Source organism: Emys orbicularis, chromosome 22 (genome assembly GCF_028017835.1).
Source record: "Emys orbicularis isolate rEmyOrb1 chromosome 22, rEmyOrb1.hap1, whole genome shotgun sequence".
Classification (NCBI taxonomy): domain Eukaryota; kingdom Metazoa; phylum Chordata; order Testudines; family Emydidae; genus Emys; species Emys orbicularis.
Genome location: NC_088704.1, coordinates 8103442 through 8119856, shown reverse-complemented (window position 1 = coordinate 8119856; position 16415 = coordinate 8103442). Strand labels below are relative to the sequence as shown.

General features: G+C 48.2%; 1 protein-coding gene across 3 annotated transcripts in view; it reads right to left on the bottom strand.

Moving 5' to 3' along the window:
• Positions 1 to 16415, bottom strand: part of PAX7 (paired box 7) — a 145996-nt gene that overhangs the window by 57512 nt on the left and 72069 nt on the right. For all 3 annotated transcript variants that reach the window (XM_065421247.1, XM_065421246.1, XM_065421248.1), the window contains exon 6: positions 482 to 647. In XM_065421247.1, the coding sequence (XP_065277319.1) occupies positions 482 to 647 (166 nt within the window). The remainder of the gene's footprint in view (positions 1 to 481; positions 648 to 16415) is intronic.

Sequence of the window (16415 nt, the reverse complement as noted above, 5' to 3'; positions counted from 1 at the left end):
TTTTTTTAAAAAGGGGAAAAATATCGAGGAAATGTGGCACATTTCTCCCACCGGCCCGGTTTCACGGTCAAAGCAGCTACACATGTCGGTTTGCCCTTGGCTGGGAGGCCAGCGTTTCACTCAGCTAAGGCATGTCACCGGTCCCACATAGAATTCACTTTGGATTCATTAGTCTCCACTCTCAGTGACATGGTAAGTGGAGCAGCCATAGTCATGGGAGACCTTGATGCAGGAATAGGGACCAATGGACATTAAGCAGACCAGCTGTGCTTAGGATCAAGAATAGAAACTATTGAGCTTCCATCAGCCTGAATCAAACGTTGGCCTCCCAGTCAAGGCCAACCTGCATAGAGCAGCTGCTTCAAAGGAAGGTAGTGATGGGAATCCAGAATGGAAGGGCGGTCTGGCTGGCGGAGTGGCATAACAGATGAGAACAGACCCAGAAATAACCAACCACTGCACTCTGGTAGTTGGTGCTCACCTTGGGAAATAGTGGTGGTGGGGTAGGTGGAATCTGGCAGCTGGTAGGGTGGTAGAGTCGGCATTCCAGTTGGCGGAAAGCCCCCTGGCAACAGGTGATTAAAAGCTGCCAGCTGATTGGCTCCTGCTTGCTTGCGCCACCTGGCTCTTCGGTTACTGAACCACACCTACGATGGAGGACAGGAAAGAGAAGGTGAATCGCACCGAGTTCCAGCCATTGCAGAGACTGTCCTGTTTCACCGTGATCTCTGATGCATTTAGGGTGACCAGATAGCAAATGTGAAAAATCAGGATGGGGGTGAGGGGTAATAGGAGCCCATATATAAAAAATCCCCAAATATCAGGACTGTCCCTATAAAATCGGGACATCTGGTCACCCTAGATGCATTTCCTGATCAATAGCGACCATGGCACCAGAGGAATCATAGTGAGAGAGAGGAAGGGTGAGTGAGAGAGAGGGAGAATGGTTCGGTGGTTAATGTGCTAGCCTGGAACTGGGGTGACCTGAGTTCAAGGTTCCTGCTTTGCCACAAGCTTCCTGTGTGACCCTGTACCTCAGTTCCCCATCTCTAAAATGGGGATAATAGCAGTGCCCTGTGTCAGAACGGTACAGAGAGAGTAAGTACCTTAAACACTGGTTTGTGCTCAGACCCTCTGGTAGTGGGAGCCATATAAGTATCAGCGTGAGAAAAAGAATAATTACTAAGCCCGTGCGTTCCAAGAGGGCCCCTAGGAAGTAGAGGTACTGCTGTCATCTGGTCAATCTGCCTCATTATCTGGCAACTATGTGAATCCGGCTGTAGGATTAGGTTACCGTAATGGTTGCACTGGTAGAGAGGATAAATAGATAGATGAGCATCACGGCTCCTATGTTCGACAAGCTAAAAAGACAGAACCAGACCAGGAGGAAACAGAGTTCTCCTAGCTTCTCTGTACTGCAACAAATCAGCACTGTCCGTGGCCCAGCACGTGGCCTCCCTGCAATAGGTGCTGCAGCCCATCTAAATTACTGTGCATTAAAATAAGCCCAGTATTTATGCATTTGCAAAGCTGGGCGTACTTTGCCCTGTTTTACCTATGAGACTCAAGAGAGCTTTTCTAAATGCATGCGTCTGCCCTGATGTGTTTTATCACAAGCCATCTCCCTCCTGGATATCGTGAAGGGCTGCACAAGCCCTTTCTAGGGTCTGGTTTATTGTGTTTAATCAGCAAGGCTCTGAGGACCGATCCCTGTTTGGGGTTGACAAGTATGCGGGTAAGCTTTCAAGCCAGATGAGAATGCAGCTGCTGGACTCTGTGAGGCCTAAAGGGCTAGAAAACATGATTAAATTTCACAGGGACAAGAAAAAATGGAGCAAAAATCAAGAGTGAAAAGCATTCGGGGTTGGGGGGGGGGAAGTACTCCATCAGGCTTTCAGACTGCTCAGTGACAGATTAGGAGCTGGGGTGACAAGGGTGGGGGGTGTAGTTCCCAAGAGCACCCTCTGAACCAAAGCAAACCTCTCTTTTGTGCATGTAGTGATGATTCTGGATCTGATTCTCCTTTCACTGAGTCGAAGCCCTTTGAAATCAACAGGGGTCATTCCACACGCTTTGGATCAAGCCCCTAATGAGTACGGTGCCTCATGGGCGACTTTGTGTCACATTGGGTACGTTTAATTCCCCGGGGGTGGAGGTGGGGAACAGGTTTTCTTTACACTCGTCCTGTTTCATGCATTGCTAGATCTCTCTACGTGTATGCGTTCTGCTAGTGACTGGGTTGTACGCTGGGGTACAATGACTTGGGGAGATTACGGCAACAAGCGAGGTTCAGTGTAGGCAAGTGTATGGACGCACATATGTTGGGACCAGGACTGAGGCCAAACGGCAGGGGAGAGTTGCAGGCTGCAAGAGGAAGGATATGGGTTTCTTGCAGGAATCCCTGTGGAGATTCTCTGGCCTATGTTATGCCAAAGGTCAGTCTAGATTGGGGTCCCCAACGCGGTGCCCACGGGCACCATGGTGCCCACCGGGGCATCCATGTGCGCCCGCCTACTGGCCGCCGGACAAGCAGCTGCCGAAATGCCACAGAGAAGCGGTAATGTCAAGAAGTGCTACCGCCAAAATGCCACCGTATTTCGGCGGCAACACCTCTTGATAACAGTGCTTCACGGCGGCATTTCGGCGGCTGCTTGTCTGGCGGCCACGGTCCTCGGTGGCTAGTCGTCTGGCGCCCGCCCCACGGAAAAGGTTGGGGACCACTGCTCTAGATGATCATAACGGACCTTCTGTGTTTAAAATCTATGACCCTGCAAAGGGATGGGGTAGTCCAATGGACTTACACTCAACATGATCAGTCAAGACAAAGGAGAAAAACTCAGAGGTGTGTTTGTGTTTGTGGGACATTCATGCGAACTCGTGATTTTTTGGGCCTGTTTGTTATTTAAAAATAATCAATGAATTTCCTGCACACCCCTCCCCCCCATCTCATTTACTGCGCGGCTTGTGCTGCTTTGCTATGATTGGTCACATAAGTCACATGGTATTGTTTCTGCTTCTTGACTGGATGAGCGTAACTCCTACAGTCAGGTTTCTGGCAAGGACACTCGCAGAAAGTGAATTTTAAATTGGCTTTCTGTGGATGTTGGAGCACAGAAGCTTGACATTAATTTTTGGAGCGTATTCATTCTAGTGACACTTGATTGCAAAGCAGACACAAATGGGGTGCAAACATGGATGAAATTAATTGATTGAGCAACACAGGAATTGTAATAGAGGACCAGGGGTCCAGCTAATGCAGTATGCTGTTTCCAACAGTGGCCAGCATTGGCTTCAGAGGAAGGATCCTTGCAATTGTAGTTATGGGATAGTCTTCCCCCAGTGCAAATTTCCTCCTATATTTAGAGGTTGACTTATGCCCTGGAGCTTGAGGTTTTATAGCTCTTCTAAAGATCTTGGCTTTTGTAATATTGACTATTCTAAATCAGGTTATTCTTTTTATTCATACAAATGTCTAATTCTTTTCTGAATCCTGCTAAGCTCTTGGCCTGAGTGATATCTTGTGGCAATGAGTTCCAGAGTCAATTGTGCACTCTGTGTTTAATTCATGGGCAAATTTCTGCATTTCTCACAACTCCACTACGATATTGTTATTACAGCCATAGGTAAACTGAGGCACAGAGAGCTTAGATGATTTATCCAGTGCCACACAGTAAGTCAGTGATTGAGCTGAACACAGAACCTAGGAATCCTGACTTCCGATTCCTTGCTTTAATTACTATAACCCACCCTACTCAGATTCCCCATGTACAGTTTTTGGCACCTATCCTCAAGCATTACCAGCTAAATCAGGGAGAGAGTGGAGGATCAAGAGGATGAATTTACATCAAGGTTCATAACACTTTGTAAACTCTTTGGGGCAGGGACTGTCTTTTTTCCCTGTGTTTGTACAGTGCCTAGCACGGTGGGGTCCTGGCCCATGACTAGCGCTCCTTCATGCTAGGGTAACACAAATAATAAATAATACTAATAATTTAATGTTTTGTTTTTCATTGGTCATACAAAGTAGATGGTCCTGTCCTTTCCCCCATTTGTACTCCAAACACTCCACTCCACATACACACAATCCCTCTTCATTCATGCTAACAGGGTATCTTTCCTCTGCTTATGACATCACCTGCTCCCACTGCAACAGTTGACAATGACCCAAGAAAATTCAGAACATTCTGATCAATGGGTGTGCAGTGGCAGGGGGCAGACAAAGAAAAAGACAAGGTCTCTGGCTTGAAGAGCTTCCATTCAAACCCAGAGCTGGAGATGGCGAAGAGATGAAGACAACACAGGAGAGAAATTGTCTTGGTAAAAATATAATCAATCAGTCAAGATCTCTGAGTCAGAAGAGAAAGAGAGCTTGCACTCCAAGGGAGTAAAAGCCACTTCATTGAATTCTGACACTTTTCTGAAGTTGGATAGGGTGGGAAAGTTCCCTTTTATAACTGAGAGCCAGATGCTGGCAAATCCACTGTGGATTAGGAGTTTTAGAAGAAACACATGGAGTGGGATGGGCAAGCAACCTACCCACAATGACTCCTGTTCCCCCTCGGGTGATTTTGTCTGTTGGATTGGCTAACATATGATCAAAATGCAATTTCGGAGAGATTTGCATTATATTATGTTACCTCACATACGGGTATTGTCTTCACTCTCACACACACACGTGTGCGCGCACACACATACAAGTTCAAAATCGAAACACAAGGCTCCTCGCTGCAGCAGCGTCAGCGAGTGAACCAGAGCGAGCTTACGACTGCGCAAATATTGTGAGGGCCTGGGAATCCCATTCAAGGTCCCCCGCTCAACCGTTCGCGGCTCCATAGGCCTAATACTGTACTATCATTGGAAATGTGACCACTGGCTTCAATGCTAGCAGGATCCGGCCCTATCTAAGCGCTCACCTGCTTATGTTTCTACTCTCATAGCATCCTGCAGCCTTTACTGCTCTTTCTCCGCTCTCATCTTTGCACATTTCATTCATCCCACCCATCCACCCATGGAAGGATCTCCAATCTCCAAAGACCCTCCCTTTTCTCCTGAAGATCCCTCCCTAAAAGCCTCTTCTTCCTCCAGTCCATCCCACACCCATCTGCTCCCCAGTGTTGTCTTGCAACACCCTCTTGAGCCCAGAGTTTTGTTTCTGTTTGTGTTGGAACTAGGGTGACCAGATGTCCCAATTTTATAGGGACAGTCCCGATTTTTGGGTCTTTTTCTTGTATAGGCTCCTATTACCCCCCACCCTGTCCCGATTTTTCACACTTGTTGTCTGGTCACCCTAGTTGGAACAGACCGTGGCTTCTTCTTGATACGGAGACCCGCCACCGCCCTTCGCAGTGCCATGCAATGATCAGAATGGCCAACGGTTATTTTTTTGTGGTTACTCCTGTCTTCCTGCCGGCTGCATTGTGTAGATGTGTTCCACGTTCCCAACTAACAAGTGCATGTCCTTGGAGAGGAAGGATAGTCTTGTAGTTAAGGTACTAGATGAGAATTCAAGAGATCAGTTCCCTCCTCGGCTCCCTGTGTGACCTGGGGGAAGTCACTTAGCATCTGATCTGCAGCCTGTGGAAGTCTTTAAATGAGGGCAATACGACTTCCTGTCCTCTGCCCTTTGTTTTGTTTCTTTAGCCTGTAAGCTCTTTGGCGCAGGGGCTGTCTCTTACTGTGTGTATGTGCAGCACCTCGCACAATGAGATCCCAGTAGCTGGGGTCTCTAGGCCCTGTTGTAAACCAAATAATAAATAGTGATTATAACGAGAAAACCCAGGCGCGCCCAAGGAGCTTCATAACTGCCCGCTAGTGATTCCGAGCCGAGGCTGGCTAGTGGTTGATATTAGAGCCTTTAAAACAAAACCAACAGACAAAACCGCTGAAACCATCCACAAAGGAATTTATAGGATTTATCTCCCTTTGCAGAGGAAAGGACATTTCATGGCTGAAACAGGTTGATTCTGCCCCTTATTTATAACCCACCGGGGAAAAAAGAAGAAGAAGATACATTCCAGCTAATGACGTTAGCAATTCTTTCCTCCCCCCCCCCCCCCCATTAAAGGTGGCTCAAGGCTTTATGCTTAAAAATCATTTTATTGGTAGTTAAAATACACAAGCTAGAGCATCTAACTGCAATGCGAGGCTCACTTCAAAGGGAACCTGCTTTCGCTTCACAACGGTTAAGGTTTTATCAGCCACTAAAGATTCTCCTGCCTGAAGATCCTGTTACCAGCATGTTAAGCCCAGGGTGAAGGCCATGGCTGCTAAAACCAGACCATGGGGGATGGAGGGGAAGAGGAGGAAGGGGAAGCAGCCTTGAAGCTGGGGGTCTGCCTGCTGCAGTATTGTTCCCATCCATAGGCCATTGGGATGGGCTGGGGCAGAACTGCATAGCTAGTATCTTCCTTTAGGACAAGCTGTCTGGCACTTGGAAAAGAGGCTGCACAAGGTACCTGGAGGTAGATGGACATGCATGTCTGTAGTCTGCCTCTTTTATAAAGAGGTAAAAGGTACCTCGGGTTCTATGTCCATTCACTGCAGGAGGACCCCACACTTAGGGTGACCAGATGTCCCGATTTTATAGGGACAGTCCCAATTTTGGGGTCTTTTTCTTATATAGGCTCTTATTACCCCCTACCCCCTGTCCCGATTTTTCACATTTGCTGTCTGGTCACCCTACCCACACTGTAAATTCACTGAAGATGCATAGGACATGGGAGCAAAATTTAGATCATTGCAGGCAGCATTTTGCATCTGATAAAGACATTTGGGGTCTTTATCTGAGCACAATGTCATCAGTGCAATATACAGAAGTGAAAGAGCCGATTACTGTTCCAATATCGCCGTATGACGTTTCTTATTCCAAAAATTTTGGGCAGAGCCTGACCAGGGTGCTGTGGCTCTTCATTTGACACATGATGCTAATAGGGACGTTACCTCTTGTATTATCCCACGTTGCCTCTCTTGGATTTATAGTCAGAAAAGTGATTGCAAATACAGCAGCTCAAACTGACACTATTGGAAGGCGGCGGGGAGATTCTTCTAACTGTCTGCATTACAGGCACCACAAGGGATCTGAGAATCAACCCGACTTGTTTCTTCGTCTGGTATCTCTAACGATAATATAGATTCCACAGCTGGAATTTAGTTGGGCAATTTCACTGAATGTGCCTGGTGCAGATTAGAATCCGGCTTGCTCTCCCATAGCTGCACTGACTCTTCGGGGATCACCGGTAAGGAAAACAGGCTCGTTTCAGTAAAGGTAGGTAGTGTGACTTGCCGACATGCAGGGAACAGCTATGTGGAAGGGGGAGGTGCCATTTTTACACAGTCGCTTTTTGGGCGAGCGAACACAAAGCAAAATCCACTTCCCCTTTCTAGTCTCACTCTCTCTTTCCCATTTGCCCTCACTGCAGTGATCTTCACGGCCTGTCGGGAAGAACAAAGGAGACAGCCTCCCAGCGACGCTACGTAAACCACACCATGGGGCATGTGCTTGCAAAGGAGCAGCTGGCATGGCATTCCACCCCGGAACGCCCAGCCAGTCACGGTGGGGGCAACTCGCCCCCGGGCAGAAAGCCCATGAACAAGGCCTGTGCACCAAGAAGCCTATACACCAAAGTCCACCACCTATGGGCGTAAGTGGTGCGTAAGCCTCACATAGACCTTCTGCATATGGGTGAACTTCCCCCACTGTGATAGCCAACACCATGGTCATGTAGGAACCCAAGCTTGCTCATGACATAGAAAAAAGTTATCTGAACTTATTATTGGTATTCCCCTAGTGTCTAGAGGCTGCAGTTGCTGTTACACTGGGCGACGTACATACACATAGTCAGAGACAGTCCCTGGCCTAGGGATCTTTTGTTCTAATTAAACAAAGGGCAGGAGAAACAAAGCATTCTCCTTCTCCTCCCCATGTTACAGATGGGGCAATGAGGTGCAGAGCATCTAAGAAGCCTCCCCAAGTCATTCAGGGAGGATGTCGCAGAACCAGGAATTGAATCCAGATTTCCTGCATACCAGGCCGACGCCTTACCCACAAAACCACCCACCTTCTGTCTCAGCAGCTCAGACAGATTTGGTTTGAACTTGGGACAAAGGTTAGAGCTGGTTCTTATTTAAAGTGAACCCGCGCACCCCATCCTGCCAATACTTCCACTCGATGTACTAGCCACTTGTTTGTGCACCCAGTACGGCCACACGGCCGAGACAGCTGCCTGCCAGGGGAGGCTGGACTGAATTATCCCAGCAGACATCGAGATCTGGGTCAGCTTCCACAATTTGTCAGACAAGAAGAAGGAAGGGAGGTCAGGAAGAGCCTCTCGTGGGAAAGAAAGGCCGCTGTGTTCCTCCTCAGCCTAATGAGGACTCGATGTTGGAGGAAGATGGATGGGACGAATGAGCTGGTAAATGAAAACAGGGATGGAACAATCAAGTCTTGCCCTCAACCTCAGACAGCAGGGAAAAGGCACAACATGCGTTTGCTTCCACATGTTCAGAGAGCTGCCGAAATCAGGGATGGAAAACACCGATTTAGTCATATACGGCCCAATCGCACAGAGTCTACTGAAGTCAACGTGGTGACTTGCCGGCATAACTAGGGATGCCAACCTTCCAGCATGGTCCTGGCATCTCCAGATTCATCTTGTGGGCATACATACAGTAAAGCTAGTGAGATGCACAGATAACAGTGCTGGGGCCATATAACTACCTAAGACAGCTAAACAGAGCTACCCATATGCTTCCTCTGTCAGAAGATGGGAAACGCAGGAAAGACAACAGAGAGGTACATGCACCGCTCAAATTATCATCAACGGTTATTTAGATTTTGACAAATCTCTACAGATTTAGAAAGCGGCTTATAAATATGTTTAGATCTTAAGCGTGTACATTTTAAGCAAGGCATTGTATCTACCTGTACAGGTATTGCTACAGAGCAAAAGCTGTGCACGGGCTATGCTATGCGAGCTAACTTGAATCCAGCTAGCGGGGTAACAATACCAGTGAACTCAGCACAGTCCAAGCTTACCATGGACCCTGGGTACATACTTGTCTCACTAGCCTACCCTGAAGCGTATGGTCACTGCTGTTGTTACCTGCGCTAGCTGGATTCACGTTAGCTCAGGTAGGCCAGCCTGTGCACAGCTTTGGTTGTGTAGACAGACCCGATGTCTGTACAGCACCTTGCACAATAGGGCCCTACCACTTCTGGGTGCTACCACAATATAAATATTAAATAATATTATTAGAGCTGATCGAACTATTCTTTACAAACAAAATTATCCAATTAATGTAGCCGATTTTTCTCTTTGAAAGTCCTAGTACCCGTGAATGTATTAGTTATTTGTAAGTATCTACTGAATATCCTGGAATAAATTGCCTAGGGAGGTTGTGGAATCTCCATCTCTGGAGATATTTAGGAGTAGGTTAGATAAATGTCTATCAGGGATGGTCTAGACAGTATTTGGTCCTGCCATGCGGGCAGGGGACTGGACTCGATGACCTCTCGAGGTCCCTTCCAGTCCTAGAATCTATGAATCTATGAATGGGTTGGACTGAATACTATGGCCTGTTTGCCAACTGTTTAGTTCAGTTATTCGCTATTTACCATTAGTTATTCAAGATGTGTGACTGGTCATCTAATGAGTCTCATGACATTGTTTCTGATCCTTGATTGGATGCCTGAAATTGTTTTTAAACAAGAGGATAGGGAATAATGAATAGCAGAGAATGAGCAACAAATAACAAATACTCTTGTCCATTCACGAATACAGTCATTCACATATAAGTACAAGTGTTAACACAAGTAACCCAGTCCTCAAGCACTTATGCAACCAACGATTCATCCATCTGCTTATATGGTCCTAATCACCATAGTATCTGAGCATCTCACAATCACTTAGGAATTTTATCATCAACATTCCTATGTGGCAGAAAACTATTATTTCCATTTTAACAGATGGGAAACTGAGGCACGGGATAAATTAAGTAACTTGCCCAACATCAGACAAGAGATCTTCTGTTTGAATCAGGAATCGAACCCTTGGCTCTGGAGTCCCAGTCTAGAGCACTGCAGACTGGTGCATCCTTTCTACTCATCTTATTAAGGATGTTACTAATACTTGCATCTAGCAAATAAAAAGGACTAAATTATGACTGGACCGAACAGCTGTTTGGAATATGAATGAACGTTTGCGAACATTGTTTTTTCAGCATCTTCCAGCTCTACAGTGTATATACAGAATTTCTCAATGATCATTTCAGTGGTCAAAAGAAATGCTGTTAAGTAACTAAAATGAAGAATAAAATCACCGTTTTCAGTTATCTATTTATCTCCCCTACAAACTGTATGTCCTGGGGATAAACGGGGAAGCTGAAAGACACTAGAATAAATTCACTGATGGCATAAAGCAGTTGCATAGCAGTGTGGGTTTGTTTTTTTTAAAGTGCCTGATCTCCACTTGAATACCTGCTTCTTAGATGGCCCAATCTTAACAGTGTTACAGTTGCATTTAAGCCTTCCAAAACAGGCTTTGATGCACACACCTCACTGAGGTGAATAAGGTGTTGGGAAGTAGATTTCCCACTGCTATTGTTTGGCTGGCGATAGGCTTTAACAACAGAACAGCAGCACATTGATTTATATTGTGGAGATTTTCTTTGCAACAGAAAAACCTATGCATCGTCTACAAAAATAGCTTCAATGCTGTGGGAAATAGATAAAAGATTAAAATATCTTGGCAAACACCAGGCTTGAGTCTAAGAAACATTTTCCATTGTTAACCCCATTGAAATCTACTAAATTGGTGCCCTAATAGATAGCAGACCTGCTTAATTGGGGTAATCGCCAGGAGAACAGATTGAGTGCCGTGAATTTCACTGGCTCTAAGCAATGGATAAGTGGCACACTTATCTGCTTTAGATGGCACATGGGATGGTGGCTGAGGTGGAACTAAAGGTTCAGTTTAGAGAAGGCTGTAGCTTATCTGCACCTTTTTGGTCTGATAGTTAAAGTAAAGTAAGTAAAACCGTGTTCCAGCGCTTATTCCATCTGAACTGGTTCCTCTGTATCTACACTGCAAGCTTACGCTCAGTACTAAACCCGTGTGAAATGGATCACCATTTGCTGCTGTAAATTACCTCCCGTGTTCATTTCATATGGATCCCTTGCACTATGAAAGCAACACCAGTTGATCTTGCCTAATTATAGGTCCAGTCCTGAAGTTCTTATTCAATCCTGGCTCCCACTGACTTCAGTAGGGGTTTTGCCTGGACTAGGACTGTAGGATTGGGCCTGTGATGGAGTGTATAAAGTCTTCACTGACAGGAAGGGGCTGGGGAGACTCCATGTGCGAAAGTAGCCCCGCCTCTCCAGCACTGCCAGTCATGCGTGGGAGGGAAGAGGGCTTTTAAAGGAGAAAGCTGCAATACACAAAGGGGAGGCACTACAAAGGGAGTGACTAGCTCCTGGACCAGCAGGATGAGCCCTCACACCAGAAACCACCCAGCTCTGCGAGGAATCCTGAAAACCCCAGGGGTAACCCCGCTAGGGAGAGGCTGACTCGGCTACCCAGCCATAAAGACTCCAACAAAGCTGCCATCTAGGCATCCCTGAAGTAAGACGATGCCTCTGACTCCCCCCCCCCCTTGTTATTGACCCCAGGAGGGGCTTGGTTTCTATAGAGCTGGATGGGGGTCTTGCGGCAGTACTCTCCAGGTCTGGAGAGGCATACTCAGTCATCGAAAAGGAAGCCTTGGCTGTCCAGTGGGCCAGGGACGCCTTATGCTATTACTTTTTGGGGATCTCCTTTTCACAGATTACAGACCACGCGCCTCTCCAGTGGCTGCCCACGATGAAAGACACGAACGCGAGGATCCCGCGTCGGAACCTAGCCCCACAACCGTACAGATTCCAGGTGCCCCACAGAGCTGGCAAGGCCCATGCAAATGCTGATTTCTTTCCTCGGAGCGTGGACGCTGCAACTGACAAGGACACGATGCCTCGGGGTTGTTTCTGAGGGGAAGGGGACGTGACAGGGTGTTTAAATCCTGCACTAACAGGGAAGGGGCTTGGAGGCATCATGTGCTAACGTAGCTCCTTCACGCTGGCCCTGTCAATCATGCAGGAGGAAGCTGCATTACACGAGGGGAAGCCCTATGAAAGGAGTGACTAGAGTAGCTCCTGCACCAGAAACCACCCAGCTCTGCGAGGAGTCCTGCAAACCCCAGGGGTAACCCCGCTAGGGAGGGGCTGACTCGGCTACCCAGCCATAAGGACTCCAACAAAGCTGCCCTCTGAAGTTAGGTGATGCCTCGGACTTTTTTTTGCCTTGTTACTGACCTCAGGAGGGGCTTGGTTTGTGTAGAGCTGGATTTTTGCTTTTCCCCCACCCAGAAGCAAAGTCAACCAGCCCACAAGGGCGGGGCGACTACCAGGAGTAAGAGGCAGTGGCCTGTTCTAGGCCAACGCCATGCTGGAAACTGGGCATGGCGAGGGGCCCCAGCCCAGCTGGGGCGACACCCCTGGGAAGCTCTTTTTACCGGGCCCGCTATGTTTTTTGTAATGTTCAATACACTTAATGACGTAGGAGAGACTCTATCCAGTAAAATAGCCCCCTCCTCGGCCTCAGTCCCTTAACTGGCACCTTTCTGTTTCCATTTGGGGGTGCGCCAGTTACTGTATTACATATATGTCTGTATTATATATTATGTATATGTAATTACGTATTAGTCAGAAAGCACGCATGCAATTCTAAGCTCAGCCACGGATACACGCACAGCTGGGAGATGAGGGACATCCTTGCAGTTCTTATAGATGATCTTTAACTTTGCCAAATCCAGGTGGAGAAGAACTGCCACCGTGGTTTGAGTAACCCTGGAGAGCAGAAGATTTGAGAGACAGCCTAGTGGCTAATGGACAGACGTGGGGCTTATTTGGAGAGTGTGGCTTGGGGCAAGGGAGTTGGGGGCTTTCCTTTTATTGGACCCATCTCCATTTCTATTTCTAACTCAGTCTGGGGAGGTGGAGAATGAGTAATTCAGAACAGTCCTTACTGGCTTTGCAGAGTGGAATGCTCCTCTCAACTTGGCTGGGCGAGTGTTCTAGCCTACCCCCCCCCCCCGCGACCTTTTCCCGGGAGCTGAATGTCGACTGGCATGCCTGTGCATTTATTTCATTGTCAGCCTCTCGCAGTGCATGGGCACATACAGGAAATGCCACTGACATGGCTGCTAGAGAGCCAGGGGCTGCTCTATGTGGGTGCCCCCTCCCGTGTGTGTGAGAGCCATTCAGCTGGCCGCGTGCCACAGAGAATGAACACGCCAACCTGGCCTCTGCCAGGAAGAGTCCCTGATCCTGAGCATAGCCTCTCACACAGTTCCTGTGCACAGTCTCTCCTGGCTGCTGCCAAAGACATGGGGCAGCTGTTGTGTCATAACCTCATAGCGGCCCCCCCGTGCAAGAAATGCAAACGAGTCAAACCCTGTGGAAGAAAGAAAACATTCTCCACTGACCTTTGAGAACGAAGGGATTGCATTAACAGAGCCCATTTGGAAAAGTCTCAAAGAGCTTTGGAATCAACTAGTCAGGCACGCTGAATTAGACTCACGCAGCCTCACATGTCTCAGATTAACGCTCAGCTCTGGGGAAGACATTGACCATCTCCGTACGACGCCTCCAAGCGCAGAAGGTCCTCATAATGACTCCTAACAGACTCGGCAAGACGAGTGGGTGTGGTCATATCTTTTATTGGACCAACTTCTGTTGGTGAGACGAGCTTTTGAACTTACACAGAGCTCTTCTTCAGGTCTGGGAAACTAACTCCACCTTGTATTTAGCTGTGACACACTGAGTGTGCAGGGCCGCCCAGAGGATTCAGGGGGCCTGGGGTCTTCGGCGGCAGGGGGCCCCCGCCGCCAAATTGCCGCCGAAGACCCGGCGCTTCGGCGGTGGGTCCCGGAGCGGAAGGACCGCCCGCCGCTGAATTGCCGCCCAAGACCCGGCGCTTTGGCGGCAGGTTCCGGGGTGGGAGGACCCCCTGCCGCGGGTCTTCAGGGCAATTCGGTGGCGGGTCCTGGAGCAGAAGGACCCCCCGCCGCCAAATTGCCGCCGAAGACCCGGAGTGGAAGAAGCTCCGGGGGCCCGTGCCCCACGAGAGTTTTCCGGGGCTCTCGGAGCGAGTGAAGGACCCTGCTCCAGGGGCCCTGAAAAACTATCGTGGGGGCCCCTGTGGGGCCCGGGGCCTGGGGCAAATTGCCCCACTTGCCCCCCCTCTGGGCGGCCCTGTGAGTGTGTTTCCCAGACCTGAAGAGCTCTGCGTAAGCTCAAAAGCTGGTCTCTTTCACCAACAGAAGTTGGTCCAATAAAAGATGGGACCTCACCCACCTTGTCTCTCTAATATCCTGGGACCAACAACCAGACTGCCACATAGAGACATACAATCCACTGACCACAGAGATTTCTGACTGGTAGATCACTGAGCATCACAGTGCCTTGACACATTGCAGGCTGCTGGGATCCTGTTTTACCAGCTGGGAACTGGACTCCAGACTAGAAGTCTGGAACAGGAAGGGGACTGGATTCTATGGGCCAGACCCTCAGCTGCTGGAAATTGGTATAGCTCCGTTGAAGTCAATGGACGCCATTTCAATCAATGGAGCTATTCCGATTTGAACCACCTGAGTCTCTTGCCCTGCGTTCCCGCATTAGTGAATTATGCAGAACATCATTCATGGACTCATTTTAATGGCAGGAGAAACGGAGCCCAGTTGTTTGTGCTGGCCCCTGTGTAGCACTGCCCACTTTTGAAAATGTTTTCATTGCTCAAAGCTCCAAATCAGCTGAGAGGCCGGTGCCCACTGATTCCCCACTTGCCGGGGGGATTTTGGTGCTTTCTGGTGAATTTAAGCTTTTTTTCTCTGTCTTTTCCTCCAGTTGGTCAACTAAGAAACCCAGAGCAGCACTTAGATACCACAGTGATGTGCTCTTTAGAAATACTGCTAGATAGATCAGCAGGCAGCATTAGATCAGGGAACCATGACCCAGGAGATTGGGGACAGGACTGAGAAACAAGACTTCTGGGCTCTGCCATTCGCTTCCTGTGTCACCTGGGGCAAGTCACTTCAAGAGCTGGTCAGGAAGTTTTCAGTTTGAAATGTAAGTTCAGTTGAGGTCAATAAAATGAATGAAAAAGGTTGAAATTGAAAGGAATCATTTTGAAATGATCAAAATGCAACGTTTCAATCCACCTGCTCCAATTTTTATTTTTATTTTTTTCTGATTTTTTGGCTCATGAAAATTTCTGAGTTGTCGACATTTTGTCCTGATTTGGGATGAGAAAAAAATTCAAAATCTCAACAATTTTTACAGGACGGAAAAAGCATTTCCCACCCAGCTCCAGTCACGTCTCCTCTCCAGGGCTCAGCCTCTTCATCTGTGCTATCGAGCTCCTAATGCTTATCCATCTTCCTGAAGCACTTGGAAAGGAAAGATACTATATAAGCTCAGTACAGGAGGAGACATTCAGCAGCTTGCAAGTGAGTCTCATGTGACCTGGGACTTGTCTACCTGAGAGATCTCCCCTTCCGCTATGGTACATGTCTATAGTTGAGATCAGTAGAGGTATCTGACCTAAAAGCCCCATAGTTTAAATGAGAGATTGGGCACAGGACTTCTGTGAGGAGGCCCTTGAATCTTGATTTGCAATCCCCCGCCCCCACTGGGTAGCTTGATTTTGCTGATTTTCGGGCACAATCCAAAGCCCCTCTTGTTTTCCTGGGCAGTGGGAGTGAGACTTGGAGGCAGAATGAGGAACCTATTTACTCTGTTGATTTACACCAGCTAAGGATCTGGCCATAGAAGCCTGGCCACCTGATGGTGGTTACTAACCAGGAAGTTAGATGCCTGTAATTAACTGCGCCCATAGAACTAGATACTGAGTTTAACCTTGGGCCCAGGAAGCCTACTGAAAACAAGGCAACATAACAAAGCAAAGAGTTCACCATCATTAATCTAGGTTTTATAAAACCAAGACCTCCCTGGCTCTAATCCAGCGTCAGCTCAGGCCCTCCTGCTACCATTGGGATCAGCAGTGCAAAAGCCCCAGCCCAGCCTCTACGCCATGAGGCTAAGGGTATGTCTACACTTCAAGCTGAGGGTGTATTTCCATCTCAAGGGGTACGTCTACACTACCCGCTGGATCGGCGGGTAGCGATCGATCTATCGGGGATCGATTTATTGCGTGTAGTGTAGACGCAATAAATCGATCCCCGATCGCTCTCCCGTCGACTGCTGAACTCCAGCTCGGCGAGAGGCGGAAGCGGAGTCGACGGGGGAGCCGCGGCCGTCGATCCTGCGCCGCGAGGACGCAAAGTACGTGATTCTAAGTCGATCTAAGATAGATCGACTTCAG